Source organism: Aspergillus brasiliensis, assembly GCF_001889945.1.
Source record: "Aspergillus brasiliensis CBS 101740 unplaced genomic scaffold ASPBRscaffold_1, whole genome shotgun sequence".
Taxonomy (NCBI): Eukaryota; Fungi; Ascomycota; class Eurotiomycetes; order Eurotiales; family Aspergillaceae; genus Aspergillus; species Aspergillus brasiliensis.
This window is the reverse complement of record NW_027137442.1, coordinates 1065659-1093443: the sequence shown is the minus strand read 5'-3', so window position 1 is coordinate 1093443 and position 27785 is coordinate 1065659. Positions and strand designations below refer to the sequence as shown.

At 52.1% G+C, this 27785-nt stretch overlaps 11 protein-coding genes across 11 annotated transcripts; 3 read left to right on the top strand and 8 right to left on the bottom strand.

The window, feature by feature from the left end:
- Positions 1-726: 726 nt before the first annotated feature.
- On the bottom strand, positions 727-2057 carry ASPBRDRAFT_36349 (cytochrome c oxidase subunit IV family protein). Its single transcript, XM_067623485.1, has 4 exons — positions 1895-2057; positions 1480-1797; positions 1189-1382; positions 727-1098 (listed from the first exon to the last, which is right to left on the bottom strand). Exons 2-4 carry the CDS (start codon positions 1787-1789, stop codon positions 1009-1011), a joined length of 594 nt encoding a protein of 197 aa, XP_067484396.1. The 5' UTR covers positions 1790-1797; positions 1895-2057; the 3' UTR covers positions 727-1008.
- Positions 2058-2743: 686 nt separating this feature from the next.
- ASPBRDRAFT_24854 (actin-binding ADF family protein) lies at positions 2744-3516 on the bottom strand (the record flags this gene model as incomplete). Its single annotated transcript, XM_067622097.1, has 5 exons — positions 2744-2884; positions 2950-2998; positions 3066-3326; positions 3432-3442; positions 3511-3516. 5 exons carry the CDS (start codon positions 3514-3516, stop codon positions 2744-2746), a joined length of 468 nt encoding a protein of 155 aa, XP_067484395.1.
- Positions 3253-4244, bottom strand: ASPBRDRAFT_36348 (uncharacterized protein). Its single transcript, XM_067623484.1, has 3 exons — positions 4050-4244; positions 3511-3992; positions 3253-3442 (listed from the first exon to the last, which is right to left on the bottom strand). The coding sequence occupies exon 2, from the start codon at positions 3939-3941 to the stop codon at positions 3633-3635; it is 309 nt and encodes a 102-aa protein (XP_067484394.1). The 5' UTR covers positions 3942-3992; positions 4050-4244; the 3' UTR covers positions 3253-3442; positions 3511-3632.
- A 972-nt stretch (positions 4245-5216) lies between these two features.
- On the bottom strand, positions 5217-6942 carry ASPBRDRAFT_114080 (SH3 domain protein; the record flags this gene model as incomplete). Its single annotated transcript, XM_067616790.1, has 4 exons — positions 5217-6434; positions 6491-6653; positions 6713-6796; positions 6848-6942. 4 exons carry the CDS (start codon positions 6940-6942, stop codon positions 5217-5219), a joined length of 1560 nt encoding a protein of 519 aa, XP_067484393.1.
- Positions 6943-10506: 3564 nt separating this feature from the next.
- Positions 10507-11539, top strand: ASPBRDRAFT_202184 (putative stress response RCI peptide). The gene is made up of 2 exons (XM_067621623.1): positions 10507-10709; positions 10768-11539. The coding sequence occupies exons 1-2, from the start codon at positions 10652-10654 to the stop codon at positions 11175-11177; spliced, it is 468 nt and encodes a 155-aa protein (XP_067484392.1). The 5' UTR covers positions 10507-10651; the 3' UTR covers positions 11178-11539.
- A 205-nt stretch (positions 11540-11744) lies between these two features.
- On the top strand, positions 11745-13286 carry she9 (putative mitochondrion biogenesis protein (She9); the record flags this gene model as incomplete). The annotated part of the gene is made up of 2 exons (XM_067616872.1): positions 11745-12312; positions 12376-13286. 2 exons carry the CDS (start codon positions 11745-11747, stop codon positions 13284-13286), a joined length of 1479 nt encoding a protein of 492 aa, XP_067484391.1.
- Positions 13287-14022: 736 nt separating this feature from the next.
- rip1 (ubiquinol--cytochrome-c reductase catalytic subunit RIP1) lies at positions 14023-15035 on the bottom strand (the record flags this gene model as incomplete). Its single annotated transcript, XM_067616851.1, has 4 exons — positions 14023-14204; positions 14268-14418; positions 14495-14583; positions 14741-15035. The coding sequence occupies 4 exons, from the start codon at positions 15033-15035 to the stop codon at positions 14023-14025; spliced, it is 717 nt and encodes a 238-aa protein (XP_067484390.1).
- Positions 15036-15432: 397 nt separating this feature from the next.
- On the bottom strand, positions 15433-16612 carry ASPBRDRAFT_36341 (histone-fold domain-containing protein). The gene is made up of 4 exons (XM_067623483.1): positions 16335-16612; positions 16200-16285; positions 16029-16119; positions 15433-15970 (listed from the first exon to the last, which is right to left on the bottom strand). The coding sequence occupies exons 1-4, from the start codon at positions 16405-16407 to the stop codon at positions 15660-15662; spliced, it is 561 nt and encodes a 186-aa protein (XP_067484389.1). The 5' UTR covers positions 16408-16612; the 3' UTR covers positions 15433-15659.
- A 371-nt stretch (positions 16613-16983) lies between these two features.
- Positions 16984-19866, top strand: ASPBRDRAFT_50102 (chloride channel protein; the record flags this gene model as incomplete). Its single annotated transcript, XM_067626479.1, has 7 exons — positions 16984-17455; positions 17519-17586; positions 17638-17997; positions 18045-18122; positions 18169-18494; positions 18543-18897; positions 18946-19866. 7 exons carry the CDS (start codon positions 16984-16986, stop codon positions 19864-19866), a joined length of 2580 nt encoding a protein of 859 aa, XP_067484388.1.
- Positions 19867-20077: 211 nt separating this feature from the next.
- ASPBRDRAFT_50101 (pyridoxamine-phosphate oxidase PDX3) lies at positions 20078-22081 on the bottom strand (the record flags this gene model as incomplete). Its single annotated transcript, XM_067626478.1, has 5 exons — positions 20078-20435; positions 20493-20652; positions 20854-20855; positions 20990-21962; positions 22018-22081. 5 exons carry the CDS (start codon positions 22079-22081, stop codon positions 20078-20080), a joined length of 1557 nt encoding a protein of 518 aa, XP_067484387.1.
- A 690-nt stretch (positions 22082-22771) lies between these two features.
- Positions 22772-26596, bottom strand: ASPBRDRAFT_112989 (pentatricopeptide repeat protein; the record flags this gene model as incomplete). The annotated part of the gene is made up of 1 exon (XM_067616711.1): positions 22772-26596. The coding sequence occupies one exon, from the start codon at positions 26594-26596 to the stop codon at positions 22772-22774; it is 3825 nt and encodes a 1274-aa protein (XP_067484386.1).
- Between the last annotated feature and the right edge of the window lie 1189 nt (positions 26597-27785).

Genomic DNA, 27785 nt, shown 5'->3' with positions numbered 1-27785 from the left:
AGGTATAAAAATAAAAATAAAAAAACTTTATAATACGAATGGGAACATATATCCATAGTTCATGATACCTCTGAATACCTCCATTTAACTCCGCTTCTGCAACTGACCAAGTATTTCGTGAGGGGGTTGGGGTCTTGTCTCTCTGTCTGCGTCTCTCTCGCTGTAACGGAAGGGCAGACCGACGATATCGGACGAACGCTGCTGTAACGAAAAGAAAAAAATCTGACGTGTTCCCGTGATTACCCTTTCGGGGGTCCCAGCTTGGTTTTGCGGTGTCTCGACGGTAAACAACCGGGCGACCGTGCATTGGGGTTCCAACCAACCAACCCAGCCACCCATTGATTGATTCCTGAATATGGAGTAGATACATTGCTATGGCTATTTTTATGATTATCACTTTTTTTATTATTATTATTATTAGTTTTGTTATTGTTATTGTTGTTGTTAGGGGAGCATTAGACGGTGCATTTCGACGTGACAGCTCTCCGGTTTAACTGAACCACCGACTTACCGCCTCTCTACCGAACAGTGGCTCCGAACCTTTTGGCTTTGCCAGCAAGGAATATCAAAAACGTCATCCTGTATGTAATTACCTCGTTCATCATAGCCGTTCCACCCAATGTACATCGTAAGCTCTACCTAGGCTAGAATGAGAGCCATTAGTTTGAAAGTACTATAACACAGGTGGATCTCCAGATACAGAGCGCGCCTACAATTTCTACAGCGATATTCAGGACGAACACAAAAGGAGCCTGCAGGCTGATCTTTCTATGGCTACAAAGGAGATGATTGATTATTGCACAGTACGAGATACAGAGGTCTTTTTGGGCTAACATTGACAAACAAGTAGAACAGAGGCGAAGGATCGTGTCCAAAATTGATGGGCACAGAACCGGCGTCATCAAAGGTCGTGCGGTGGGAGGCAGCAGTTCATTCCTGTAGCCCAACACTGCCCATCCACTGCACACCGCGTCGTTATACTTGTTCCTCCAGGGGAGTTGGGGCAATCTATTGCTTCTCAGCAGGAGGGCTCTGGACGAAGCCCTTGCCCTCGTAGCCCTCGGCGCTGATGCCGTAGATAGGGTTGATCTTCTCTTGCTGTTGTGATGATACTTATCAGCGACCGTTCCATTGTGCAGACAGCGCCAATTGGCGGGTATCTTGATGCAGATAGTTGATTTCACATACCTTAGCATACTCGTTGGAAGCCTCCTGCCACTCCTTGGTCATGGTCTTAGGCTGGGGCTTGGCGAACAGGTGGATGACGTAGAAAATGCCAAAGCTGACAAGGGTGAGCTGGGCAACCTTGAGGAAGATCTTGAGGTTCTCGCCCTTGGGGGGCAGGGAACGAGGGCCGTGGGGTCCGAAGGAGATCCAGTAGGCTAAATCGTGGGGAAGAAGAAAAAAATAACCCATGTTAGCAAAATTCTGATGGACGCCGGGAAGATAGCAGAAAAGTTGCATGGAAGAGCAGCATACCGGCCTTCTTCTCCTGGAGAGTCATCTGGTGCCAGTCGACCTTCATGCGGTCCCTCAGCTGCATCCACAGTTCGGCCTGCTCCTGAGGGGGCATGGCCTCCCAGCGCTTCTCAATACCGGCGAGTGTGGGATTCGAGATGGCATGCTCGGAGGCGGCGCGGGTCTGCTGGGGAGCGATAGACTTCTTCTCAGTCTGAGGACGAGCGTTCAGGCAAGCCATTGGGCCCGAAACGGTGCGGTAGGAGCGCAGGCCCGTGGTGGGCACAGCCGAGCTGCGAGCAGCAGCGCGAGTAACGGAACGAAGGAACATTGTGTGTGCTAAGGGTGTGCGCGCGAATTAGAGTCAATTGATCGCCAAAAAGCAACTCTCCAGCAGCGAGAGGGCCGATTCGTCGGGATTCAAGATGGAAAATACCTGGGGTAGAGTGGAGGGGGGTACCAAGAGTCGCGATGGGAGACGAAGACGACGTTCGACTTGTGGTTTGAGGTGGAAGTCGAGTATCCGGACAGGCTAGCTTAGTCCGTTTTACCGGCGCCCTCATTGGTCCACACCCGCTGCCTGTCCCGACCGTCCGCCATGGCTTTTGCCCCCAAGAAACATCTTACGATGATGTTCCCAATTCCCGTCAGCACCACAGGTCTCCTAGGATAGGTATACTACTATACATTTAGGCTAACCCATGTGATCTTCTAGCAAGTCCCTTCCGATTCTTTCTCGGCGCCCTATCTTTCCTACGCTTAGTCACCGTGGACAAACTGCCCTTCCCACAACCCAAGTGCTGCCTACTACCTACTACTAGTTACTTACTATCTATACCTGGCCGGCGTGCGTCCCTTCTCAGCACCCATCTATCAAGACGAGTACTTCACAAGGATTCCAGATCTAGGCACTCGACTCAAGACACAGTTCTGGGGGTTCGTTGTGTGCAGGGTGACCTGATGTTTCTACTCTACATCGAATCGCGTATTCACACACACCATGGCACGTAACAGTATTCTGTACAGACAAACGCTGATAAAGAGAAAGAAAAGCCCCTCCCCGATATTCGTTCATCATGGGATAAAAAAGAAAGTGCCACGATCGCAAGATGATACGGTCACTATGAAAAGAAATCAAGTCGTAACGATCTCTCATTTAACTAAGTTTGTGCAGAGAAACTGAAGGAGTTGGTCGTTCCGGAGTACTCCGCAAGGTGAGTCAGATCGATGTGTTGCAAGCTGCAACAATTGAGTCACCTGGCCCGGGCCCAGCCGGCGCCATTGTTTATTTGCCAGCCTTACCACCGCTGGCCTCGGCCAGGACGGTCTTCCACTCGATGTCGCCCTTGTCGTCGGCGTGGATGGAGGTGTGGATGTTGAGGGCGTTCTTCAAGTTCTCGCGAGTGCTGGCGTAGATCATGGACCACTATTATCATCAATATCAGCAATGTTCTGGGGGCTTGAACAGCGTGAAAAAGGTGCGAAACGTACGAGAGTAGGGGTGTCGCTGGGAACCCAGGAAATGAAGATGATCTTGCTCCTATGATGAGAAGAAGGTGAGCAAATATTCGCGTAGGAACCCTACCCCATCATCATCATCATCATACCTCTTGCCCTCACCACCGCCCAGGTCGTACTCGACGTCATAAACTGCGTAGCGGGGAGCGGGGTTGCCCTTAGCATCACGAGCCTCGTCGAGCTTGGTGCGGAAGACCTCGTAATCCTCGTCTTGGGAGATCTCGTCGACGACAACTTCCTTCTTGTTGTCGGCGATCTTGAAGATGATGAACTTCGTCTTGCTTCCCTTGGCGTTGCCGCTCATGCGGAACTCGTTGAATGCGTTAACACACTCATCGGTGATGGAAACACTGTCCCGAGATAACGAAGTCAGCCTTGTCCGGACGTCATCGCCGAGTCACCCGATACTGTAGGAGTAGTCGAAGACACGCGGAGATTAGGAGCACTGAACATACCCAGATGCGAGCTACAAGACAGCAAAAACAAGAAATGGTTAGCCCTGAGCAGTAATCACAGGGAAAGGGCAATACTTACAGACATGATTGTTTATGTGGATGGAGGGGTGGGATGGAGAATAGGTAAGACGAGATGACGGACGGATAACCTGCGCATGCACGCGATGTTAGTTGGCCGGATCCCCCCTTATTTGTCCTCTGTCATGTTCGCAGTATGCTTGGAGAAAACAGACGGCGAACGACAACGGAAAGGAAATATACGCACTGAGAACCGTTGAGACTGCACAAAAGGCTTCCACGGGGGGTCTGCGAAAGAGCAACGGGGATAATTTGAGGGGATGAGAGAGGAATATAACGGGGGAGGAGGATGGGAACCGAGATGGAGATAGAGGGGCATTTAGTTGTGCTTTGCTGGTTTGCTGCGGCGGCGGCGACGGCGGCGGTGGGGGAGCCTAGCACGTGACCCACCCGTCGCACCACCGGCCGCTTATTTCCCCTTCCCAAGCCCATATTTTCCCCCTGAATCCTGCGGATGACGAAATGAGCCTGGACTTTTTCAAACTATGAAGTAAAGTGATTAGTACTGTAGTTCGTTAAGTACTGAGTAGTGTGACCAACTCTTAGGCACAACTGTTGGTAATGCACCTGCCTGCATCCTGATGCATGTTCGGCGATTCTTCACTGGCTATGACAGTGCGCTTTTTGGCCAGTGCCTACCTACATGAGCATAGATGGATGACCCAGGCATCTGCGAACCATACCTCGACGGTCGCTCTAAATGTGGGGGCCTGCTATCTTGGGACTCGGGAGAGATCTGTCTAACTGTAATAACATGTGGCCTAGCTAACTAGTATAGCTAGCATTTCGTGGTTAACTAAACGCCTGCCTGCCTTTCGTCAGTCAGTCAACTGCTGTTGGCTTTTCTATTCTTGGTACCTCCAGGCAGAACGAATCTTGTTTTGCACCGGAATAATCCGCCGTTGATAGATTACCAACCATGGAACTAGCCCCGGCTAGCCGAGCAGTATCACGTCAGGGCAGTACATGGGCTGTCCGTAATCATCATGAACATCATAACTACTAGTGGCTGAATGTCATAGTCTGACGCGTGATAATCTGCCTGTGATCTAGCTCCACGTAGGGATACATAGCATCCACGTGTTTTGAGCATGATCATCTTCTTGCGTTTCAACTACAGCGGTATAGAATGCGTATAAACAGCTTACATATCAAAGTGATCTTTAACCCTTCAAGAGTGTCTATGGGAAACACGGTATCAGAATAATCTATACTTCCAGATCGTAAAATTTGTCATCGTTCAACCCGCACGATGGCCAATAGGTAGTCGCAAATAAGAATCCGGCTGCCGCACCAGTAATCAACATCATATCGCCCACGAGATACCTGCACACGGTGGGATCAGCGGCATAGAAGAGAAGAATCATATGTAGAGACGAAGAAAAGCGAAGAAACAAAAAAAGGTCATACATGAAGTAGCAACAAACTGTTGCTGTAGAATGGGGTATATAAAAGCTCAAAGAATTTTCAACAGAGAATAAGCGCAGATGAAAAATGTATGACATCGTCTCGGGATACCATCCATGCCAGAGGATTTCAAGACGGGACTGATTGCAGAAAAGAAAACATGAGAAGTTGACCGTGAGACCCATCAATTGCGCAAAAGACAACACTCAAGGAAAAGATCATCACTGGGGCATAAAGGTGGCGTGAATGGTGACGTGGGTTGGATAGACGGATTGAGCAGATAGCTGATGCGAACAATCCTCAGTCATCCTCAGCTTGTCCACCATCGATGATCTTCCTCCAATGTTGTGGGAGGCATACACAGACCAGAGGGAAGGCCTTGATATCCCCAACGGGAGCGGGAGAAGTAACGGCCCGCTGGGAGCCATTCGATACGCCACTGTCTCGCTGCTCGCGGTGTCGAGCATCGTGATCCTCTGCCGTTTCGGGAATTCGAATACCAGTGGCCCACCCATCGTCCCAGATGCCAATCACTTTAAGCATTTCACCGCGATCCAGCGCAAATTCATCGCCTGCCCGAGGCTGGTATGCCCAGAGTACCGCAACCTTATCGCCCGGATGAATGTCATCCTGCGAGTAGTAGTCTTGAAAGGCAGACAGCTGTTCCGACTGGCCGCTGGTCAATCCGTCTGGTGACGAATACTGACCGCCGGTTCCCGAACGAGGAGAGGAATCAGTGCCTGCACCAGCCAAGGCTGAGTTACTGGAAAGCGAGCCGTGGCGTTTTCCGGTTGTTGGGGGAATCTTCTTCGACATCGCTCCAGGGCTGGCGCCGTGATCGGAATCTGAGGCGTCGCTGTACTTTCCGCCACCGAACAAAGCAGAATACCGAGATCGAGCTGGGGATGAGCTGGAAACTTCGCGCAAGGCGGACATCCTGGCAACTCGTCCGCCGGGTATAGCAGCAAACTCATGCAGACTTCGGTTTTGCTGCGTTGACGGTGATCCTTTCCTCTGAGGGTTGGGCTGATTCAGTGAGCTATCGTTCTCAGCCCGGCGCCTGCGTCGCCAATAAATCAATGCTAACACGGCTAGTGCGGCGAGAAGGGCAAATCCGGCTACAGAACCTATAACAATTCCGGCTATCTGTCCTCCTGACAAATCATTGGAGCCTGCTGTTGAGTTGGATGCAGCGGTGGAGGTGAAAATTGGGGGAAGTGTCGAAGACGGAACCGTGACATTCGAACACCGGGAAGCAGCATTTGAATCTGTACAGCACGAATCGGTGGAATTCGACGAGCCCGAAGCGCAATATGAACAGAGTCCCAAGAGATTTGAACGATATCCGCAGTTATTCGGTTCGTTTTCAGCTCCCGTGATGCAAGTTACCGTAAGCGAATCGGCTGGTAGGGCACAGATCGTAAAGTCAGACCGGATTTGGGACATGTAGTCGCTCGCTTTTTCGGAGCAGAGGTCGGTATCCGTAACTATCGCCTCTTCACTTATCGCCATTGACGCCTAACAGAAGTCAGTGAGGATGTCCAAGCGACAAGCGATTGGAAGGATTAACGAACGCAAGTATCAGCGCAAAGCGGCCTTGACTCTTCATCGGATAGGTTACAATCACTTTTTGAGCTTTGTACCAGGCTGCTACATATTACACTTGTTGTATAGCGGGCGTAATAATCGTCGGTATCAGTCAAGTTAACCCCTTGACAGCCCAAGTAATCCTCATACCTAGTAGGCAGTGGACCAGTTAGACAATTCTCCTACCATTGCAAAATCGTGATACTTACTTTTCCTTGACATATCCCTGCATGACATAGCTGCTCAACTCATTGTCGAACTGCGTTAGATTTGACACATATTGCATGAAGGGACTATAAGGCAATTAGCGTGATAGGTTTTCCATATTGAACGCTGAGCCATACAAATCGGTGTAGAGACTGGAATTCGTCGAGACGGAAGAATCGTTGAAAGCAGGGCATTGTGTCGAGCCCGACAATGAGATACAAGTGCCGGACATGGTTGGATCAGCACTGGCGGCTGCCAGGTGCTTCTGCGTGCGAGAATTGATATCGCAGTAAAGAATGAATGATGGACAGATCACAACTCGAATATGGACATTCAGCAGGGAATTGAAGCAGTTGTTTCCATGCTCTTCTCGGCTTTCGTGATTACTTCTTGGATTGGATGAACGATCGGATGTGCGCAACGAGGGTCTTCTTCCAGGTGGGTTCGGTTGTCGACGCGTCCAAATTCAGTGAGACAGATAGAATCGAAGCGATAAAGAATGTCCGAATAGAGCGCAGGGGACTGCACCCATGCGATTAGAGCCTGATGATGAACGAGTGACTTGGTTGGGTTTATAGCAAGCAATGTCGGGAAGCACCCCAACGGCTAAGGTCAAAGGACAAGGACGAAAGTCCAGGATAATCGAAAAGTCACGGGAGAAGAAATGAGAAGAGGCGACGATCCACGGCAGAGAAGGCAGGCGCTAGACAAGGAACCTGGAGGAAGGCCGTGCTTTCTCAGTCTGGCCTGGTTGCGAGTGCCGTTTGGGTTCGAGGCCCCCCGAAAAAGAAGTGACCCAGACGACCACTGGAGGGACAGCGCGATTGAACTCGATGGAAGTTGGCTCCTTCACGGAATAATATTGAATAATGGAAGAAGCGCAATGAACAGAAAAAGGTAAAAGGCAGAAGCACCAGAAGGGCCGCGACTGGAGAAGACTGACTCAAAAGGGGGACGGGTGGGCGGTTCGCAAGAGCAGCCGGCGTCTTTCCAATTAAACAGCTCCACTGCAATGCGCTGCGATTGAGTCCCTCCGCATGAAGGTTCAGTTGCGCCTACAGATCGAGTTAGTCCATTTATTGCAAGACTCGGTGTTATCAAATGAGATCTTGAGTCGGAGCTCCACCAGCACCCGGAACTGAGGTACAAGAGCCGATCCCGGCTCGGTTCATTATCACATTCATCAAACTTTCCATAAGTAAACACTTACTTTCTGCGTTTCGCTTTCGCGCGGTAGGCACTGACTAACTCTAGTACGCTTTGTCGCTTGCAGCAAGGATGCAAATGGTCAGACTTTTCCCACTCCCTGGCGTAGAGTCAGACCAAATTATGAGATCCTGCAGGGGGTGCAGCCGAATTTGCAAGGAACTCAGGAACAAGCAAGCGGAAGAAGAGAAGAGAGGGAAGAATCAATGCAGGAACCGGAAACTTTATGGCCTTGATCATCGCGAAGAATTTGTGATGCATAGGAGTTCTTAAGGATATCTATCTCTGGCGGTGATCGACTGACGTGGCACACGTCCGATTTGAGGCTGTTGGTGCCAGAGGCACGGACTGTGCTGGACACAGCGAATGGCCCAGCCTCCACTATTCGGATGAAGTGTATCCATTGCCGTTAGTCTTGGTCGAGCCAGCACAGAACAGTGTTTCAAGTTTCAAGCATCTCCGCATGGTATGGTTTTGCAGCACTGTTACATGAGCCAACTATCAGCTATCTATCTTCTAACCACCCTGAATATACTCCCTGAATTTTTGTGGGAGACAACCAGGGACCGGCACAGCAGCTAATAAGGGTGGGCCTTGCCAACACGGGAGCAGAACCAAATTGTGCAACTCTATGGTACACTAGGAACCGCCAGGTCGGGCAGATAGACTACAGAGTATATGCTATTATTCTTCACTGGTATTCCACACCTGCAGCATTGTCCCGGATTGACGATTCCCAGTGGTCGATATGTAAGTGTGAAACACCGTCCGCGGAGCACTTGTCGGTGTATCGTATGTCACTTATTACATCCACTTTGGGCCGGTCGCTATTGTCGCCTCACTCGCCTGGCTCAACAACACGACCGCCCACAAAAGACCGCTACATGGCCTTCATCGGAGTGTTTCTCCAAATCATCATCCCTTTCCACCCTATCTTTCAGAATGGGGCTCACCGGTGGAGGCTTATATACTGATCTACTCCGTAGTTACATCCAATATCTTTCGCAAAACCGGTACACAACTGGCGGCTATATCTATTGGGTGTACAACATGGCACCTACCATTTATTCGACATAGTTTTGTCCCGACAAGAGGATAGGATTGTTGATAGTGCACCCTTGCGTGTCGCACATACGTCTTTTCCCGCACAATGCTAGGGCCATTCTAAGAGGCGAGGAGCTCGCTTACCTCAGGATCAGGCATGCGATTATCCGTCGTCGAGCTTGAGACTAAACCACAATTTCCCCTATCGAGATGCATCAAAAAGCTGCTCTGAGACTCCCATTTGATTTGCAGCGACTATCTCCGACATCAGGAATGTAAGCAAGCCGACCGGGCTGCTTTGAGTTACCCCACATATTGTCCGTAGGCTTGAAATTATCATGGTGTCTGGATCACATCCCGCTTGTTGGGAAAGAGGCATGTTGAAAAGGTACCTTATCCTTGTAGTGTTTCCTGCAGGAGATTCTTCTAGGAAATCAGTAAGATAGGTACTACGGACACTTGGGGACAACATCACTCGATGTCTTGGAAGACTGTTTTACTCATCGCCTATCTGGCATTGACACATCGTGGCACCGACCCTGTGGCTGATGGATGTGTAAAATATTGTCCGTGCTGCTCAACCGATATCTAAGGTTCCATTTTGGGTTTCTACTGATCACATTTTCGGATGTTCCTAAGTTCGAGCCCTTGGCATGGCTGATAGAAAGTATTCCGGTCTGTGGAATGCATCTGGACACTTACAGAAAGTATAAACAAAAAACTAAACCAGGATGAACCATCTATCTCGCCCAGATTAAGCAAGCTAGTACATCAAAGTATGAGCGTAGTACTACTTCGTTCGTTGGAGGACTGTTGATAGCTGAACTTATAGTAGTATATTCAGTCATGCTCCTCTGGTGACTGAAATCCACCTAGTGGTAGTAATTGATTTTCCAGGAACTACTGGTAGTAGGTGAAATGGAAAGGCCCTGCGGTAGGAAATGCTATCAGGATATTGGTAATCAGGGGAAGAATACGACTAGCAGTGCAGCTAGTACTAGACTGAATAGGGGATTACTGGAAGGGTGACAACAGATAGTAAGTATCATTTCCTATCACTCCGTGCTATAACGTTACTATATAAATGTGCAAGGCTTGGATACATATTCAATAGATCCTCAAGGCCTCTTCGGGGGGGCTTACTACCGTCGCAAATGAAGCGACCCAAAGCTCCTACCTTCCATATAATTATTACTCTCAAGAGATCTGTGAAACTTTTAGCTTCTACTGTTCTATACTACCAGAGCTGATAACCCAAGTTTCCCGTCTTAAGTGGCCTCGGCTGCTCAGCCTTCTCAACAGCCTGCACGCAGTAACAGCCGTGAAAGAGAGCCCTCTCCATTGAACTTATCAGTAAAACAATATATGTCCAATTAAAGTAATTATACCTCCATATACGAGGTGTAATATAATCGCATTGAAAATATGATAAGAGAAGTACTATGTGTGATGATTCGCAGTGGCATCCGTGCCGTCAGGTGATATTGACGACGTCATCTGACTTGGAGGCTCACGCAGGCATCCATCCATCCTTATCGTTCGTCATCCCACCACTACCTGCTGCTGTCAGGTTTATGCGTACTTTCTCCAATATTGAATCCTACACCGTAGGATACCAACCAAGATCTTACAGTGAACACTTGCATGGTCAGAAGGTTGATCAATAGAGTACCTATCCTACCATTGCAGCCATGTGTGGTTCAGACATCTTTCTAGCGATTCTCGCTGTTTTCTTCCCTCCGGTTGCGGGTGAGTATTGATCGCACACAGCATTTGTGAGGTGACACATGCTAACCGACTGGTTTAGTGTGGATCAAAGTAGGAATTTGCACGGCCGATTCCATCATCAACCTTGCTCTCTGCTGCCTTGGCTACGTGCCCGGGCTTCTACACGCCTGGTACATTATACTCAAGTACCCCGAACCAGATTATGATGACCCTAGCTACGAGCCTCTTCCTGGCGATGCGGAAAACGGTCGCGTAACATATTACTATGTTTCCCACCAACCGCCCCAGCACCCCTCCCAGAGGGGCTATGGTACTTTGCCGCCACAACACCCCCAAGCAGCAAACCCCCCGCCACAGAACCGGCAATCCAGTCCGAATCACCCCCATGAACAAGCCCGAGCTGGCAGCAGCAGCCGGGACCACCCTGACAGTCGCCCACCTCCTACCTATGCCGAGGCCGTGAAGGGAGATCATAAAGTGCAGGACTGAATGTTTTGAGCCAGGGAAGACCGGCAGCTCCATTCGCATTTACTGCGCTAGGAGTCGTTCACTGTCCGGAGATATAGCTTTGTGAGAGCTCACTCGCTTTACACATCCTATTCGATCTTTGCTCTGAGGAGACTTGAATGCAGTTAACTCTGCGATCACGCATAATGACGTCGTTAATCATGTATTGTCTACATCATTCTACTACTTTCTTTCGTATCAGCGGACTAGGACACCAGGAGGTTAATGTCGTTTCACGTTTGTTCTACTTTACTTTTATACCAATAAAATCACCATACAAACAGGGATATACACTATGTAAAGCATGGAAGATCAAGCAGACCTCAAAGGGTCTTCATTTAGTGGCATGAGAATTAGTCTTGTCGGAACCAACAAAAACATCCTCAACGTTGCGCTACTAAAATACCCACCAGAACCGTGCAGAACCGCGGCGATTCCGCATGACCGCCTTCTCTCCCGGCGCCGACCAGCCTTGAAACCCACCCGATAATCCAGCACAACAAACGAACCCAACGTCTGGTCGACGTCCCAGTGGCCTTAGCAACGGCCATGCAGTCCATGCCATTGCTGCTCAGGCAGTCCTTTAAATCAACTCTCAACCTCACCCGAACATCCCGCCCAGTACGACGACCGCTCCTGCCCGCCGTTGGCCCGAACTCTCTTTACCCTGCACCGCGGAACTTCTCCATTTGCCTGCAATGCCAATTCCGAACCCAGTCCTCGCTTTTCTCATCTGATCCTTTGAAAGATGGGAAGCCTGCTGAGCAGCCGAAGGAAGATGCAAGCCCAATTATAGCTGTTTCCGAAGGGAACCAAAACCTTGAAGCTGATGCGGGGAGTCAGCAACAGACTCCTCCCGCTGCTGCGGAGGCGGGGGAGAGGACACAGAGCCAGCAGCAGCAGCAGCAGCAAGAAGAGAAGAACGAGGCCAATGCAAAGGGGTGGAGAGATGGAGGGCTCCCATCTTACATAGAGGAACGGAGGTCACAATTCACCAAGCGGTTCAGTGATGTGATGGACAACTTGCAGTCCAACATTTTCGTGGCTGGACAGCGATTGAACGATCTTACGGGCTATTCGGCAATTGAGATGTTGAAGAAAGAGATTCACTTACAAGGTATGTCACACCCCTATCCTCCAACATGGTATTAATAATTTTTTAACTTTCGATGGTAAATAGAGGAGCGACTCCGCAACGCCCGCCTCCAAGTCCGCACAGCAAAAGATGCCTACGCAGCTGCCATCAACAACCGATCTACCTCTCAGCGCGAAGTGAACGAGCTTCTTCAACGCAAACATGCCTGGTCTCCCACCGACCTGGAACGATTCACCCACCTCTACCGCAACGACCATACCAACGAAGTAGCCGAGCACGAAGCACAGGAGGCTTTGAGCCAGGCCGAGCACGAGGCCGAAGAGGCCGCAGCACAATTGAGCAAGAGCATTCTGTCTCGGTATCATGAGGAACAGGTCTGGTCGGACAAGATCCGCCAAATGAGTACCTGGGGTACCTGGGGACTGATGGGAGTCAACGTTCTTCTCTTCCTGATATTCCAGATCGCCGTGGAACCCTGGCGTCGCAAGAGACTCGTCAAGGGCTTCGAAGAGAAAGTCATCGAAGCCATTGAGAAGGAAAAGGCCCTTGACCGGATTCAGATCGTGACTGCTCAGAGCCAGATGGCGCAGGAGTCGTCTGCTGCGCCTACTGCGACTCCCGAGACCGCTGAGACTGCCGAACCGTCTGCTTCTACTACCACAGATGACTCAATCGCTGATCTCGCTGATCCAGACGCAATCGTCACGATCGAAAGTACTGAACCGGAGGTATTTAGTTCGGATCCAGCCGATGCGGAACCGTCAGCCAATACCACAGTCAACAAACCCGCCCCTGACAATATCCGAGAGTACATCCTATTCCAAATCTCGCGCATTTCTCCCCTCATCGAATCCCTTCGCCAATATCTCCATGATCTCTTCAGTGATCGCCAAGTCGTGCTCACGCAACGAGACCTCTCCACTGTTGCTCTTCAGAGCGCTGCTGCTGGTGCGGCGGTGATCGGCATGTTGTCGATGATTATCCGGCAACGATGATGAGGCCATCATTGTTGGTCTATTTCTTAGCCTGATTGATGTAATTATTAGCATGTGATGTTCATTCTAGTTATTAGATGTACAGCGTTCAGATCAATAAATGTATAAATAGATAGACAATTCTGATCCCATCAGCCTGCTTTTGTCCATATTATATTGAAGCTACCACTTACGTATTGATAAACGGAACGGTGACCTCGTTGCAGTACAAAAGAAACCGGAACAGCATTGATGGTGACTATACGAAACAGAAAAGACAAACCACAAAACACAAAAACACATATACTCAACATCGAACATAAAAACAGATAAATAATACACATATCTGTATATGTCCACCATTTCACCCACACATCTTCCCCCAACGTCTATACCCAAGAGAAAAGCAAAGAACACGGGGCCCTGAAGAAACAACGAGTGAGTGATACAGGCTCTATGAGCAAGCGGAGGGAAGGAAAGGCAAAAGTGTTAAGAAACTGTAATAGAACAAGAGGCTCATTTTTCCAGGGTCCATATTAAAAACACAAGGTCTCTTTAATCTTGACAAAAAGACACACACACACACACACACACATAAGAGTAGAAAGCGAGAGAGGAAGGCCTCCGTCTAATGCACAAATACAAACCTTCTCGCTCTCTGCCTTTCTCTCTCCCTTCCCCTTCTCCGACTTCTACTTCTGCTCTTACGGCCATCGCCCGATTCCCGCGGTCTCAGATCGAATCAATTCTAAATCGTTTAACCGATGACGAGGGTGTCCTCGGAGGGGAAGTTGTATTGGGGAACCTCGAGGTTCAGGGGAGCGGGTCCCTTTCTTATACGGCCGGAGATGTCGTAGTGCGAACCGTGGCAGGGGCAGAACCAGCCGCCATAGTCGCCGGATTCACCGATGGGGACACAACCAAGGTGAGTGCAGACACCTAAAGAAGATGTGTATTAGATGGGTAGACAATGGCGGGTCGAAGGGGAGGATAGTATCATACCAAGCATGACAAGCCACTCGGGCTTCTGGACACGGTCCTCATCGGCCTGGGGGTCACGGAGGGACTGCCACTCGGTCTTCTGGGCCTCCTGGATCTCGTCCTGGGTGCGGTGACGGATGAAGACGGGCTTACCACGCCACTTGATGATGACCTGTTTGGAATCGGTCAGATGCCGGATTGCAAAGGGGGAATGAGCCAGACGACTGGCTCGCGAATATGGAACATACGTTCTTGCCCTCAGGGATGGCACCAAGGCCAATCTCAACCTTAGCCTGGGCGAGGACGTCGGCGGAGGCGGACATGTTAACCAGGAAGTCTAGTGATTAGAGAGATTCCACATCAGCGATTTGTTCCGAGCGGTCAAGCACACAGCCATTCCCTCCAATTGTTCAATCTGATATCCCCTCCTCCTAGTATTTTCCGCCTCTTTCCTCATATATATGCGCAATATTGATGTCTCCAGGGGTACCTACCCTGGACGGTGGCCTTAGCACCGACAGCAGAGGCCAGACCGAGGGAACCGGCCATGAAGTAAGAGAAGACCTGGTTGGAGCGTGGGGGCTTCTTGGACTGGTATTTGCTGAAATCGGGGATCTTCAGGGTGGAAGAGTACTCCTTGGAGCTGCCGAAGGGGCTATCGAAAGTGGACTTGGAGGCATCAGCGACTCCCCTCCGCTGCTGGCAGGAGGCAATGGCGGCGCGAGAAGAGGGCAGTTGTTGCCGGGCGCAAGCGCGCAGGATAGAGCTGGAAGCGGCGGAGAGAGACATGGCGAGACGAGCAATTGCAATCAATTGCAATAGAGAACGACCGCAGGGAGGTGGGTTGGGGTGTGGGGGGTGGAGAGGGAGAGATAAGGACGGAGGGAGGATTTGATTTTCCCAAGAGGTCGAGGTTGAGGTCGGAGGCCCGGCATACGGAAAGAGTCGAACCAAAGCTTTCGCTACGACAAGCGATCGGAATCACGAGGCGTTTCATTGGCCCGTCGTCCCGTCTTAGTCAGGCCCTCACCTGACATGCAATCATCACGGACTATTTACAAAGTAAACTATGATTCAGTAGTGAATTAGTTAACGTTACTACTACTGCATCTCTACATCTACACTCTTATTCATCAATTTGTGTATCTTCAGATTCATTCTTTCTTTTTGTTTTCTAATCAGATATCTTCCTTACGCCATTCGTCGTTCTTCCATCCCCTCCGTCCCGCTCACCCGTCGTCCGTTCCATTCCGCTTGCCCAATATCTGGAAATCCCAATGCGATCGACTAACAGCATGTTTCAATTGACTACTCACACGTTGAAAAAAGAGCAAATGATACCCCCTAAAAAACTCCACCATGCAAAACAACAAATATATGTATAATCCCTGAACTCATAATCGTCTGAAACCGTCACTGGTCCGTCATCTCGACATCCTGATCCCCAGCAGATGTGTCTACCGTCCGATCAACCATCATTGTCACTGTTGGCGGTCGAGAACTCCTCGAAGATTTGTCCTCGACTGGCTGTAGGCCCTGTTGATCCTCAACTTCCTCTTTATCTTCGACAGCTGCAGGTAGGTTGCCGTTTAACGTGCGCTGTCCCTTCTCGGGCCCGGTTTCTTTCTCCTTTGCCCGTTTCTCCTTGAACTGCTTATAGGTCGTTGTCTTGGGGATCACGTCGGAGAGGAACTCGAGGTTGTCGATGCGTGATACGGCCGTAGCTGGAAATTCATCCGTCAGTAATCTATATCATCATCCCTGTGCCCAGTGGCCACTAACCCAGGTCCTTGTATTGAATAAGCTTGCGCGGCTTTCGTTCTGATTTAACAACGTTGTGTCCTTGCTCGGTAAGGTATTGGATGAACATTTCCTGATTTTGAGAGGAGTGTAAGTTGTTGTTGGTCACCCCGAATCGACTGGAGAAGGGAGGGAGGCATCGTAGTCACGAACCGTGGCCATTGCGATCACAAACGTAGCGTTGCTCGAACATTGTACGATATCGTCATCTAATTGAATAATTTTCTTGATCCGCGAGACTTTAGGTCAGGTTAGCCTTGCATATAGAGCTGAAAGCTTTGCACATACTTGGAAGTGCACTCTGGCCTGTGATTTCTTGGGAAGACGATGCTTCCGCCGCAGCTTTGTCCTTGGGCGGCATCGCGACGTCGCGTCGGAGATAGTCGTGAAAGTAATACTTTGAAGGACACCGGATAGCACTTGATGAGAATGACACGAAATAATAAATGTAGTTGAGACAGTACTTTCACCCCTGCGACTCTGTTGATGCAAAGACAAACCCAGTAAGTGAAGTTTGCAAAGAAGGGAATCTCGGCGCGTGCGGCGTCGAAATCCACTCTCGCGCGTGGCGGAAGAGGAAAGTAAATGAATAATGTATGGTTCGGAAGAGGATCGATTCCAGCGAACGCTGCAACTACTGGTTAGCTGGTTACTTCACGCTTGTTAGGCGACCTCTCAGCCAGCACTAGATGCAGATCCCTGCTACGTATCTACAAATTGCACTCTATTGTCTGGTATCCTAGTATTTTGTCCTTGTCTATTCAGCCTCGTTTTGGGAGAAGTCCGAGAGCGGAACACAGTCCGGATCCCTCACGTGGGCGGCCGCGCATCCTATCGTCGTCATCTCCGATCCAACAGAAGTCACCCCCAGATTTCCCCTCTACAACGAGCTTCAGCTATGCTCATCTTCCGCTGTCACTCTATGGAATGAGTTGCGATGCCTGTTTCACCCTCTTCGGCTCGTCCGCCTCCCCTCTCGTCTGAGCGTCGGAATTGGAGGAGGTTATCAGGCTTATCTGTCGTCTCACCGATCCACGAGCGCCCGACCCCGGAAAATGGCCAGCCCTCCGCGATCACCGAGGAGATCAGCGAAATCAAGCGCTACGAAGATTTCACAACCATTGACTGGGTGCAAGATGCGGTTCACGAGCAGGCACGTCGGAGAGCCAAGCGACGCGATGGGTCTGGGTTTTGGGATCAGGAAGGGACCTTTGGATGGAGACGCAAAGTGCGCGAATCCTACGATGCTGGTCAGGCGTGGCTGGTGATCACAATTGTGGGGGCGGCCATTGGGTTGATCTCGGCGGTTTTGAACATCATTACGGAGTGGTTGTCTGATGTCAAGCTGGGCCATTGTACGACTGCGTTCTATCTCAATGAACAGTTTTGTTGTTGGGGTGCTGAAGGAGGTATGTCGGACTTGTGCTTCAATCGCCCCTCATTAGTCTGAGCTGATGATTCTTTGTCCTTAGGATGTCCGGAGTGGAGGCCTTGGACCTCTTATTGGATTGTGAACTATATTATCTACATCTTCTACGCTGTATGCTTGCCCACCCTGTTCGTCCCGGAGGACTGGAGCTGACTTCGATAGGTACTGTTTGCGTTCGTCGCCGCAAGCCTCGTCAAATCGTTCGCGCCGTATGCCGCAGGTTCCGGCATTTCCGAAATCAAATGTATAATTGCGGGGTTCGTGATGAAGGGGTTCTTGGGCGCATGGACGTTGCTGATCAAGTCGATCGCACTACCGCTGGCCATTGCATCTGGTTTGTCCGTGGGCAAAGAGGGTCCGAGTGTGCATTTCGCTGTGTGTACGGGGAATGTGATATCGCGGTTCTTCAGCAAATACAAGCAGAATGCGTCCAAGACGAGGGAGGTCTTGACGGCAACAGCAGCAGCCGGAGTGGCAGTCGCATTTGGCAGTCCCATTGGTGGAGTGCTGTTCTCTCTCGAGGTACGGCAGCAGGAGTGATGTGAGAGCTCTTACTGATTAGTTGGCAGGAAGTGGCGTCGTATTTTCCCCTCAAGACTCTATGGCGCAGTTACTTTTGCGCTTTAGTTGCGACTGGTGTGCTGGCGGTATGTCTACCAAATGCCTTAACTGGCTGTCGCTGACACAATGCAGGTCATGAACCCGTTCCGGACAGGGCAACTAGTCATGTTCCAGGTGCAATATGACCGTACTTGGCATTTCTTCGAATTGATCTTCTTCGTCTTGATTGGTGTTTTTGGTGGCTTATACGGCGCCTTCGTAATCAAGTGGAATCTGCGGGTGCAAGCGTTCAGGAAGAAGTACCTGTCGCAGCACGCCATCATGGAATCTGTTGTCCTAGCCGGCATGACAGCCATTTTGTGCTACCCGAATATGTTCTTGAAGATCAACATGACAGAGATGATGGAGATCCTATTCCGGGAGTGCGAGGGAGGGCACGACTACAACGGCCTGTGCGAGTAAGTGGTATCATTTGAATTGGCGCAGCATGTACTCACACATTGTAGGGCTAAGAACCGCTGGTCTATGGTCATGTCGCTAGCCGTAGCTACCATTCTTCGCATCTTCCTGGTCATCATATCATATGGCTGCAAAGTGCCAGCGGGTATCTTCGTGCCGTCAATGGCTATTGGGGCCTCCTTTGGCCGGTTTGTTGGTATTCTCGTCCAGGCGCTGCACGAAGCGTATCCGAAATCCCAATTTTTTGCGTCCTGCGAGCCGGACATTCCATGCATCACTCCAGGAACGTATGCTTTCCTGGGGGCGGGCGCGGCTCTGAGTGGTATCATGCATCTGACGATCTCCGTGACGGTCATCATGTTCGAGTTGACGGGCGCCCTGAACTACATTCTTCCAACGATGGTGCGTTTATTGCAACTTATCCCCGGGACACTACTAACCTATGACTAGATCGTCGTCGGCGTCACTAAAGCCGTCAGCGACTGCTTCGGAAAGGGAGGCATCGCCGATCGCATGATCTGGTCCAACGGATTCCCGTTCCTAGACAACAAAGAAGACCACGTTTTCAACGTGCCCGTCTCCCAAGCCATGACATCCGACCCAGTCTCTCTGCCCGCATCCGACTTTCCCGTCCGCGAAGCCGAGCATCTACTGAGCGACAACAGATACCAAGGCTTCCCCATCGTCGACGATCGGACTCGAAAGACACTCGTCGGATACATCGGCCGCACAGAGCTGCGATACGCAATCAACCGCGCCAAAGCAGAGGGCCCGCTGTCGCCCATGGCCAAATGCCTCTTCACCAAAGAAGCAGCCGAGGCGTCGGTAACACGCAGGGCATCAACAGCATCACATCTCCACGCACCGGAGACATTCGACGACATCCAGACAAATACGGGGGCCGACTACGTCGACTTTAGCCGATACGCGGACCACACGCCGCTGACGGTGCATCCCCGTCTCGCACTCGAGACAGTGATGGAGATCTTCAAGAAGATGGGACCGCGCGTCATCCTGGTCGAGCATCGCGGTCGTCTGATGGGGCTGGTCACCGTCAAGGACTGCTTGAAGTACCAGTTCAAGGTTGAAGCCGAGGAACAGGCGCTGGCGGCGACGAGTCCGCCTCAGCTAGCGCTAGGAGGGGGCAATGGCCGAAGCAGTGGTGACACGTTGGAAGAACGGCTGTGGAACCTTTTGCAGCGCATCGGGTCTATACTGCCGTGGCAGAGACCACCACCATCACAGCAGCAACAGCAGCAGCAGCAACCCAGGCGACGGGATACTACAACCACAGAGCAACGCAGGGATGCAGAGACCACAGCAAACGAAGCAGACGAAGAAGACGCAATGCTGGAGTTAGAAGAGCGGTAATACCACACCCTCCCATCATGACACACACACACACACACACACACACACATACATACCAAGAATAGATTATTTAGTTAGTAGTAGATAGCATTGATACCACACCACCACACACCACACACCACACAAACAACCATTGTACATAACACATACTACACACATATATCTATCCCCGCGGCTTCCAAACCTATCCCTAAAACCAAAGGATGATGAATTAATCCCTCCGTCCCACAATAACACACCCCACGCCCATCAACGCGGCCCCAACCCACCACCAAGCACCGACCCTCTCCCCAAAAACCCCCATGCCCAGCATCGCCGTAACCAGGAAATTGGCCGCGGTATTGGTAATCGACACCTTTGTCGTGGAGGACCCCGCCGTCAGGGCGCGCGTGAATAACGCCCACATGATGATGTTGCTGAGGATGTTGAGACCGAAGCAGAGACCTCGGATGAGGAGCATGAAGATGGGGTGTGAGGATATGAGGTCGTCGTCGGTGGCATCATTGGAGGTGGAGGTGAAGATGTGGATGAGGTGTGCGGCGAAGGTGGTGGTTGCGGTGTCGGTTGTTCTGATTAGATATTTATTAGAATTGGTTGGGACAGATTATATGTGTAGAAGGGCTTACAGCTTTGCGAAGAGGCCGTTCAGGGCGGCGAAGGCGCCGCTGGAGAGGGCGAGGAGGAGCCATTTGGTTTGTTGGTGCTGTTGTACTGGGGTTGGATGTGGGTGTGGTTGTTGGGGAGGGGATTGAGGGGGTGTTTGGTCGGACATTGTGAATTGATTATCTTGAGTTATGGTTATGAATAGTGTATTGTAGATAGAGAGGTTAGGATAGAGTATGGAGAGTTTGGAGGACTCGCTAGGATAATATCTGGGGAAATGGGGAGGTGAGGTTGCTACTCTCCTATCGATAAGGTGAGGTCTTGGCCGCAGTGTCAGATCTGGCGATAGCTATTGTATAAGCTGACTAGATGTCTACAGCTAACAGCTAAGCTTGTAACGATAATATTCCATGTATAAACTTTATAATAGTAATAATTAGATAGTGTTGTTGCTCACGGCGACAGCCTCTGAATCCGCCATCTATAACCCCCATCCTCCTCCACATGCACCCTCACATACCGGAATCGGTCATGCAATCGACTGCGCCGTCCCTGCCAGAACTCCACCGACTCAGGGACCAAACGCACTCCTCCCCAAAATGGAGGCAGAGGAATCTGCTCGACCCCCGCAAACCGTTCCTCCATCTCCTTGACTCGCTTCTCCAGCAGCGCCCGCCCATCATCAATATCCGTCGCGTCCACATCCCCGGGGACCCGCATCTGCGGACACAAAGTCGGATCCAGGCTCTTGCGCCGACGGTCCAGAAGCAGCTCCGGCTCCATAGACCACAGAACCTTGCTCTGCCAGCTCGCCCACGCCCCGATCTGGCTCCCTCGTTCCCGAGTGCGCCAGTACATCTCACTCTCGTCGCGGCTGAGAGGCTCGACGAGACCCTCGATGCGCACCTGACGCTCCAGGTTCGACCAGCAGAATGTCAGGGCCGCCCATTTGTTGCCCTCTTGTAGTCCGGCCTGCAGAGACTCGTCCTGGCCTGGTTCGGGCATGGCGCTGAGCGTGTCCTCGCCGTCTGCGTGATTGCCGAATACTTGCCCGCCTTTCCCTTCTCGACTGCCCCAGTTACTGTATACCACCCAGCCTCGCTCGTCCAGTTCCTTGAGGTATACGACACGGGCGCTCACACGGCCCGAGGGCATGCTGGCTGTGGCTAAGGTGCAGGTCTCCGGTGCGGACGACGGCAGGAGACGAGGATCGCGGAACCAGTTGTGGAATTGGTGGAGGGGGTTGGTCGGGTGCATCTGGGAGATGGTGAGGGGCGGGTTGCTCACGAACTGGTGAGCGCGGGCAGGGTGAGAAACGATCTCATTCTCGGCTACCGAGTCGGGGGTCGATGTGTTTGAGCGAAGGGCTTCTGCGGCGAGACGAGAGATGGGTGCTGGCGCGGCTGTGACTCCGATGGCTGTAGCGGAGGGATCGGGCGTCTCGGTGGGGGTGATTTTGGGATCGGAGGTGGGCTGGATGTCTCCTGGGGCGACTGCATAGAACTAGTGAGTGCTAGGGTCCCTTTGTAATGTCCTGCGACAACATACAGATCAGCTTCTTGGGATGTTTTGCGTCGTGGCTGGGCCCATCGGGCAGTGATCCGGGATTCATCGTAGAGGTACGCCCGGAGCTGTAGTGACGACTGCAGGTGACTGATTGTAGCTGACGGAGGGGTTGATATAGAGATAGACGCAAACGATAAGGATGCATCGACTGGTCGTACGATGCTCAATTGCGAGAGTCAGTCGGAGAAGCACAAGATGGGCTGACCAAAAAGCGAAGGAAGAAGCGATGCGGAGGGCGGCGGGGTCATGCAGTCATTCGCGGTCCAAACACCATCTGCTGCCGGCTCGGCAACTCAACGTCACCATCTATTCAATGAAATCTACATCTACAAACTACGAAGCACATAGATCTACGTGGGAAATCATATGGAAGGATTTTAAGGTCCATTCATATAGACACTAAAGAGCTGAGAGGATCTATCGGAACACATCGAAATCATGGTATATACAAGCCAGTCCCAAATGCTGCCACAACGCCAGTGCCAGTTCGCTAAATGCAGTCGAATCCCAAGTCTCAAAACAATAGCAACAATATCAATCAGCCAGCATAAGTTGCCCTCCCCAAATGCCTCTGCCGAGACCATCGGGCTGGAAAAGCCGAAAAAGCAGGGATCCAGCCCTGGTGAATTAAAACCGGATAGTGATTCAGTCATAAAGGTTTTGAAATCCGCGAAAATCAAAAAAAAGGATGGCAACTTTTGTTGGATGGAAAAGGAAAACACCGTCAGAGAACACTCTACAGAGCAGCAACAGCAGCTCCCGTGCCCACCAGATCGGCGATCTTGCTGGCCACGGCTGGGGGATACCCGCGAGAGAGCATCTCCTGCACGGTGCGTGAGGCTCCCTCCCGGTCGTTCATGGCCAGGAAGGCCCGGGTCATCGCTTCGTAGGTGCTGGGCTCCCGCTTCTCGATGCCGATGCTGTCATACACCGTCTTGGCCTGGGCCACGTTGCCCTCCGTAGCCCATCCGTGGATGAGAGTGTTGGCAATGTAGGCCGTCATCTCCACGCCACGGCTGGCCATGTCCCGGACGATGTCCTCGGTCTGCGCGACCTGGTGATTGGCCACCATGGCCTCCAGAAGAGCTTGGTACAGACAAGGCTGCATCCGCACCTTGCGCTCCTCCGCAACAGACTTGAACACAGCGTGAGCAGCTTCCATGTCGCGCATCACACAACCCTTGGCGTGGATCAGGGACGCGTAGTGGACGGCATCGGGTCGCTGGCCAGCAGCCTTGATGGTCTCGAGGACCTTCTCAGCCGCCGGCATGTCCACGGGCTCCAGAGAGGCGTGAGCGTCGATGAGCAGCTTGTAGGTGTGCATCGTGGGTTGGATGTTCCGGGTCAGCATGCGCTCGTAGTAAGCTAGAACCTTGCTGCGGTCCCGCTTGGTGTTGAGGAAGTACTGGATCATCGAGTTGTATGGGGCCGGGCGGGGCTTGTAGTTGGGCATGGATTCCATCTCCTCGAACATCTCCTCGGCAAAACGCTCGTCGCTGACCCGGCAGAGGGCGTTGACGATCGTTCCGTAGGTAACACTCGTGGGACGAACTCCGTTGGCGCGCATCTCGGCAAAATACAGCAGGCAGTCATCGATCCGACGAGCCTTGCCCAGCTTACCGATGAGCGCGTTGTACAGGAACGAAGTAGGCTCCACTCCTTCAGCCACGGCGCGGTGGAAGATCTTCAGGGCCTCGGTGGCTTCGTCAAACGTCTTGGTGGATTCCTTGAGGGTGGTGATGTACAGACCGAAGGTGTTGGCAGAAGGAGCCGAGCCAAGTTCGAGCAGCTCCTGATGGAACTTGGACGCTTGGCTGCGATCGCCCAGAGTCAGGCAGGACGCCACCATGGCATCCAGGATCGAAACCCAGCCGTACTTGACGGCGCTGTACTGCGGAAGAAGAGGCACGTCGCGTCTAGCCATGCTCAGGATCTCGTAGGCCAGATCGACCCGGTTGCACTTGGTAGCAGCCGTGATCATCTTGGCGTACGTGATGTAGCGAGGGTGACGGCCGTTGCGGCGCATGTTGCGGACTCGAGAAAGAGCGTCGTTCAGGTGAGCCTCCAGCTTGCCACTGGTGCTCTCCAGCTCGTCGGAGATCATCGACGATCCGCGGAAGTCGGTGGCGTAGGCGTAGGGGTCAAACGACTCATCGGTGGAGGACATGGGGGTCATGGTCGACACATCCGAACTGGGAGAGTGGCGGCCGCTCATGAAGGAGGACGGGCTGGAGGTCATAGCCAGGTGGTCGTGCCATCTCTTGACCATGTCGGGCCGGCTGTTGAACAGCTTGCCGACGGCCTGGTCGACGACACGAGTAGTGGCGGCGTCCATAGGCAACCCGGTGGCCAGGGCGATGTCGAGCATGTGAGAGAAACGAATGGGGTGAGCCACGTCGAACATAGCACTGTGGTTGAGTAGCATGCCGGCCTGAACCTGAAGGGCAAGCATGAGATCGCGGGCGTTCAGTTGAGTGATACCAATAGGACCAAGGCTGGCGACGACATGTTCAGCGACGGGGGAGATCAGGCCTCCGTTCTCGACCATCGACCACAGGAGAGACATGGCAGCTTGAGGAGAAAGGACAGCCGCCGTCTGCACAAGAACGCGACCGATGAGGTGAAGGCTTTCGTTGATCTGTTCACGGATGGGGTTCAGGACAGAGTTATCGGCGACGGCAGAAGCGTTGCGGACACGAGCAAACATATTGCGGGCTTGGACAAGGGCTTCCTCGATCTGACCACTCTTCAGCAAGGCCACGGCATACATGGCAGTCGGCTGGACCATGTCCGGCGTTGCCTGACCGGTGGTGTTGAGGGTGAGCCACACAGCCCGGGCAGCTGACACATTGCCCTGACGCACATGCAAGGCGAGCATCGAGACGGCGGGCCTCTGACGAATGGACATGTCGGTGGGGAGAGCATCGTATGCTTCGGAAGCTGTCTGCAGATTACCCGCATCCGCCGCGGCAATGCAGATCTGGGACATGGCATGATCGAGGGCGCTATCGCGCAACCGGGTCTTGGCCTGATCCAAGGCCCGCCCGTGCTCGCCCGACGTGAGTGCATGCTGCACCAGCCCATCCTGCACCACCACCGATTCCAAGGCTTGCTGGCGTGTCTCCCGGTTCTCAGTCACATCCGCAAAGGAGCCCTGAATCCGTTCCAGGAAACGCAAAGCTTGCTGTTCCTTCCCGCAGACCAAGTACGCCCGGACCAAAGCAGCGTAAACCTGACCATCCATCCGCTGTACAATGCAGAAGGTGCCGTTATCATCCGAAACCGCTAATCCCTTGTATTCGTTGTAGCATTCCACCGCGCTCTGCAGATCTCCCGTGGAGGCAAAGGCATCAATCATGGATGGGAAAATCGAAGCGTGCGGGGTCACCTTGTGGGACTCCATATGCCCATACACTCGGATCATGTCTTCGACTTGGCCCTCCTTTGCACAGGCGTTGATGAGATGGCGGTAGGTGTCGAGAGGGAAGACGAGATCGGCATGACGCATGGCGGCGGTGTTGAACAACTTCATGGCAATGCCCAGCGAGTGATCCTCGGCGAGAATAGCGCGCTCCAGCTCACTGGAGTGCAACATGAATTTGCCCGGCTCCTCCATACCACCGTAGCGAACACGCTCCTGCTCCAGCAGGCTCTTGGACTTGATGGCGTCGTTGGCACGGACCACGAAAAGCTGCACCAACGTTTGATAGGTCTGCTCGTCGGGAACTACCCTGCGACGGAGCATGTCCGAGTAGACATCCAGGGCTTTCTGGATGGCTTGGGCAGTATCGCCATGGAGTTGAATGGCCGATTGGAGTAGAGCATTGTAGGCACCGACCGTAGGCGTAAGACCATCCCGGAGAAGCGTTGCAAAAGCTCCCGGGATCTCAGCGTATCTCTTGCCCGAAGCCAAATCGGTGATTTGCTCTGAAGCTATACGGGATTGCTCGGCGGAGGCATCGGCGACAGCGGCGACATCGGGGGGCAACTCAGGGAAAGCTTCCGTATCCGAGTTCTCCTTGGCTTCGGAAGCCTCGTCGACCTGAGCCTGCTCCTCCTGTATTTGGATCTCGCGGGCTACAGCCTCTTCCACCTTGGCACTGACATCTGCGTTGGCGGAAGCCTTGGTGATATGAGGCGAGTTCTGAAAGTTGTTGTCGGCCGAGGGGAGGTTGTCGGACTCCTTGGATTTGACGCCGTCTTCGTTCAGGGACGGCTTCCAGCCAACCTTCCGTTTCAGTTGCATCTGCTTCCAGTCACTGTCATCGCCAGTCTGCTGGGCATGCTGCCAGGCAGCATAGTAGGCAGCCAAGCCCAAATCGCCGGAGCCCGAAGTGCCCTGGCTGGCCTTGGCGCCCGCACCGGACGAGCTAGATGGCTGGAAGACATTTTGTAGCTGTGTCGTCCGAGATAACTTGGCGGGTTGGCTGGCAATCTGGTTGAATGTGGTGGTAGACGCGTACGACGACTGCGAGGCCGCGACTACGGATTGAGCGTAGCCATGAGTAAAGGCTTTGGTGAAACTCTGACGCGCGAGGTGGGTAAACGGCTTGAAGACCATTTATCTAGCGGGTGACCTCTTCAGAGGGAAGAGGCGATGCTGGTAAAATGGTCAGTGACTGCTACTACACGTGGTCTTTTTTTTCCCTCTCTGATGGTTCGGAGTTTGTGTGCCTTTTGTCCGAAGACGCCACGGGAAAGCGTACCTTGCAATCAAAATAATAATGAAGATGCAGGTTCATTTGACGACGTCAGGTCGCCAAAGGAACGCGCGGGATAAGAAGGGAAGGGGATAGAAGGGAGGAAATTAGTGATTTGGCAAAAAGCCTTTCTGTGACAAGAGGATGAGAATTCAGCAGCTGCAGAGCGTGTGGAGGGAATTGCTGGGTATTTCAAAGCCGCCGGAAAGCTGATCTGTATCGCCGGGCGTGCCTAAAGCGGGTTAGCGCCGATCATATCCCGACTTTTCTGGTTCGAGACTAGGTACTTTTGGTGACCAATCAGAAGGCCGAGAATTGAGTTTTCCACTGGGGCGCGCGGAATGAGGAACCCTGACAAGTTCAACAAGTAATAACCCAGCTGAAAGGGGAATTGAATTGTATTAGTGATGGGAATTGGTATGTGTGGGGGAGACACTGAAAATTACCGAGAAGAAGGGACTCTGCGCTATAAATTGGTAGATTTGTCCGTTTGTCCGTTATTAAGAGGGGTAGAGATCAAGAAAAACGCCCCTACGGAAAATTAAGGAGCAGTGCTTAAGTAGTTACGAAGTCAAAAAGGAGCACGACGATGAGCCATGGACGAACAAGAAAAAGTAAAAAAATCCTACGAAAAATTCTCTCCGGCATCCACAGGAACGAAACAAGAAAACAGAAACAGAACCAACGTCAGCCTTCGAGAAGCGTCGTTGTTGCCTGAGGCGCAGGGTTGGTGGAATTCCCAAAAGGAGCTGATCAGGTGGTCTCACGGGTCACGGCAAGCCCCGGATCGTAAGCCAGGCCCAATCGGGGCACGCGACACACTGGGGCCGTAGGGAAGAACAGGAGCGCCATTTTCTGGATCCTCCCCTGGCATCTGCCATTAGTTGATTAGTAGAGACTCGAGGGGTGTTTCTGCCACTGTCTGTCACTGTCCGGACCAGTCTGGCCGGCCCGCTCCTCTTAGTGACTCACCCCCGTTCCGGCTCTTTTTCTTCGGGCCCGGAGTTTGACTGCCAGACCCCGACAGCCGCCGGACACCCGGATGGCCGA

Bases quoted from the DNA above. Each gene is read 5' to 3' on its own strand.
- ASPBRDRAFT_36349 (XM_067623485.1), bottom strand. From the start codon at position 1,789: ATGTTCCTTCGTTCCGTTACTCGCGCTGCTGCTCGCAGCTCGGCTGTG. The intron at 1,383-1,479 runs GTATGCTGCTCT...CCCACGATTTAG, and splicing joins TCTCCAGGAGAAGAAGGCCG to CCTACTGGATCTCCTTCGGA. The intron at 1,099-1,188 runs GTATGTGAAATC...TCATCACAACAG, and splicing joins CTTCCAACGAGTATGCTAAG to CAAGAGAAGATCAACCCTAT.
- ASPBRDRAFT_36348 (XM_067623484.1), bottom strand. From the start codon at position 3,941: ATGGGCTTGGGAAGGGGAAATAAGCGGCCGGTGGTGCGACGGGTGGGT.
- ASPBRDRAFT_202184 (XM_067621623.1), top strand. From the start codon at position 10,652: ATGTGTGGTTCAGACATCTTTCTAGCGATTCTCGCTGTTTTCTTCCCT. The intron at 10,710-10,767 runs GTGAGTATTGAT...CGACTGGTTTAG, and splicing joins TTTCTTCCCTCCGGTTGCGG to TGTGGATCAAAGTAGGAATT.
- ASPBRDRAFT_36341 (XM_067623483.1), bottom strand. From the start codon at position 16,407: ATGCCGCCCAAGGACAAAGCTGCGGCGGAAGCATCGTCTTCCCAAGAA. The intron at 16,286-16,334 runs GTATGTGCAAAG...CCTGACCTAAAG, and splicing joins AGGCCAGAGTGCACTTCCAA to TCTCGCGGATCAAGAAAATT. The intron at 15,971-16,028 runs GTTAGTGGCCAC...ATGAATTTCCAG, and splicing joins TATTCAATACAAGGACCTGG to CTACGGCCGTATCACGCATC.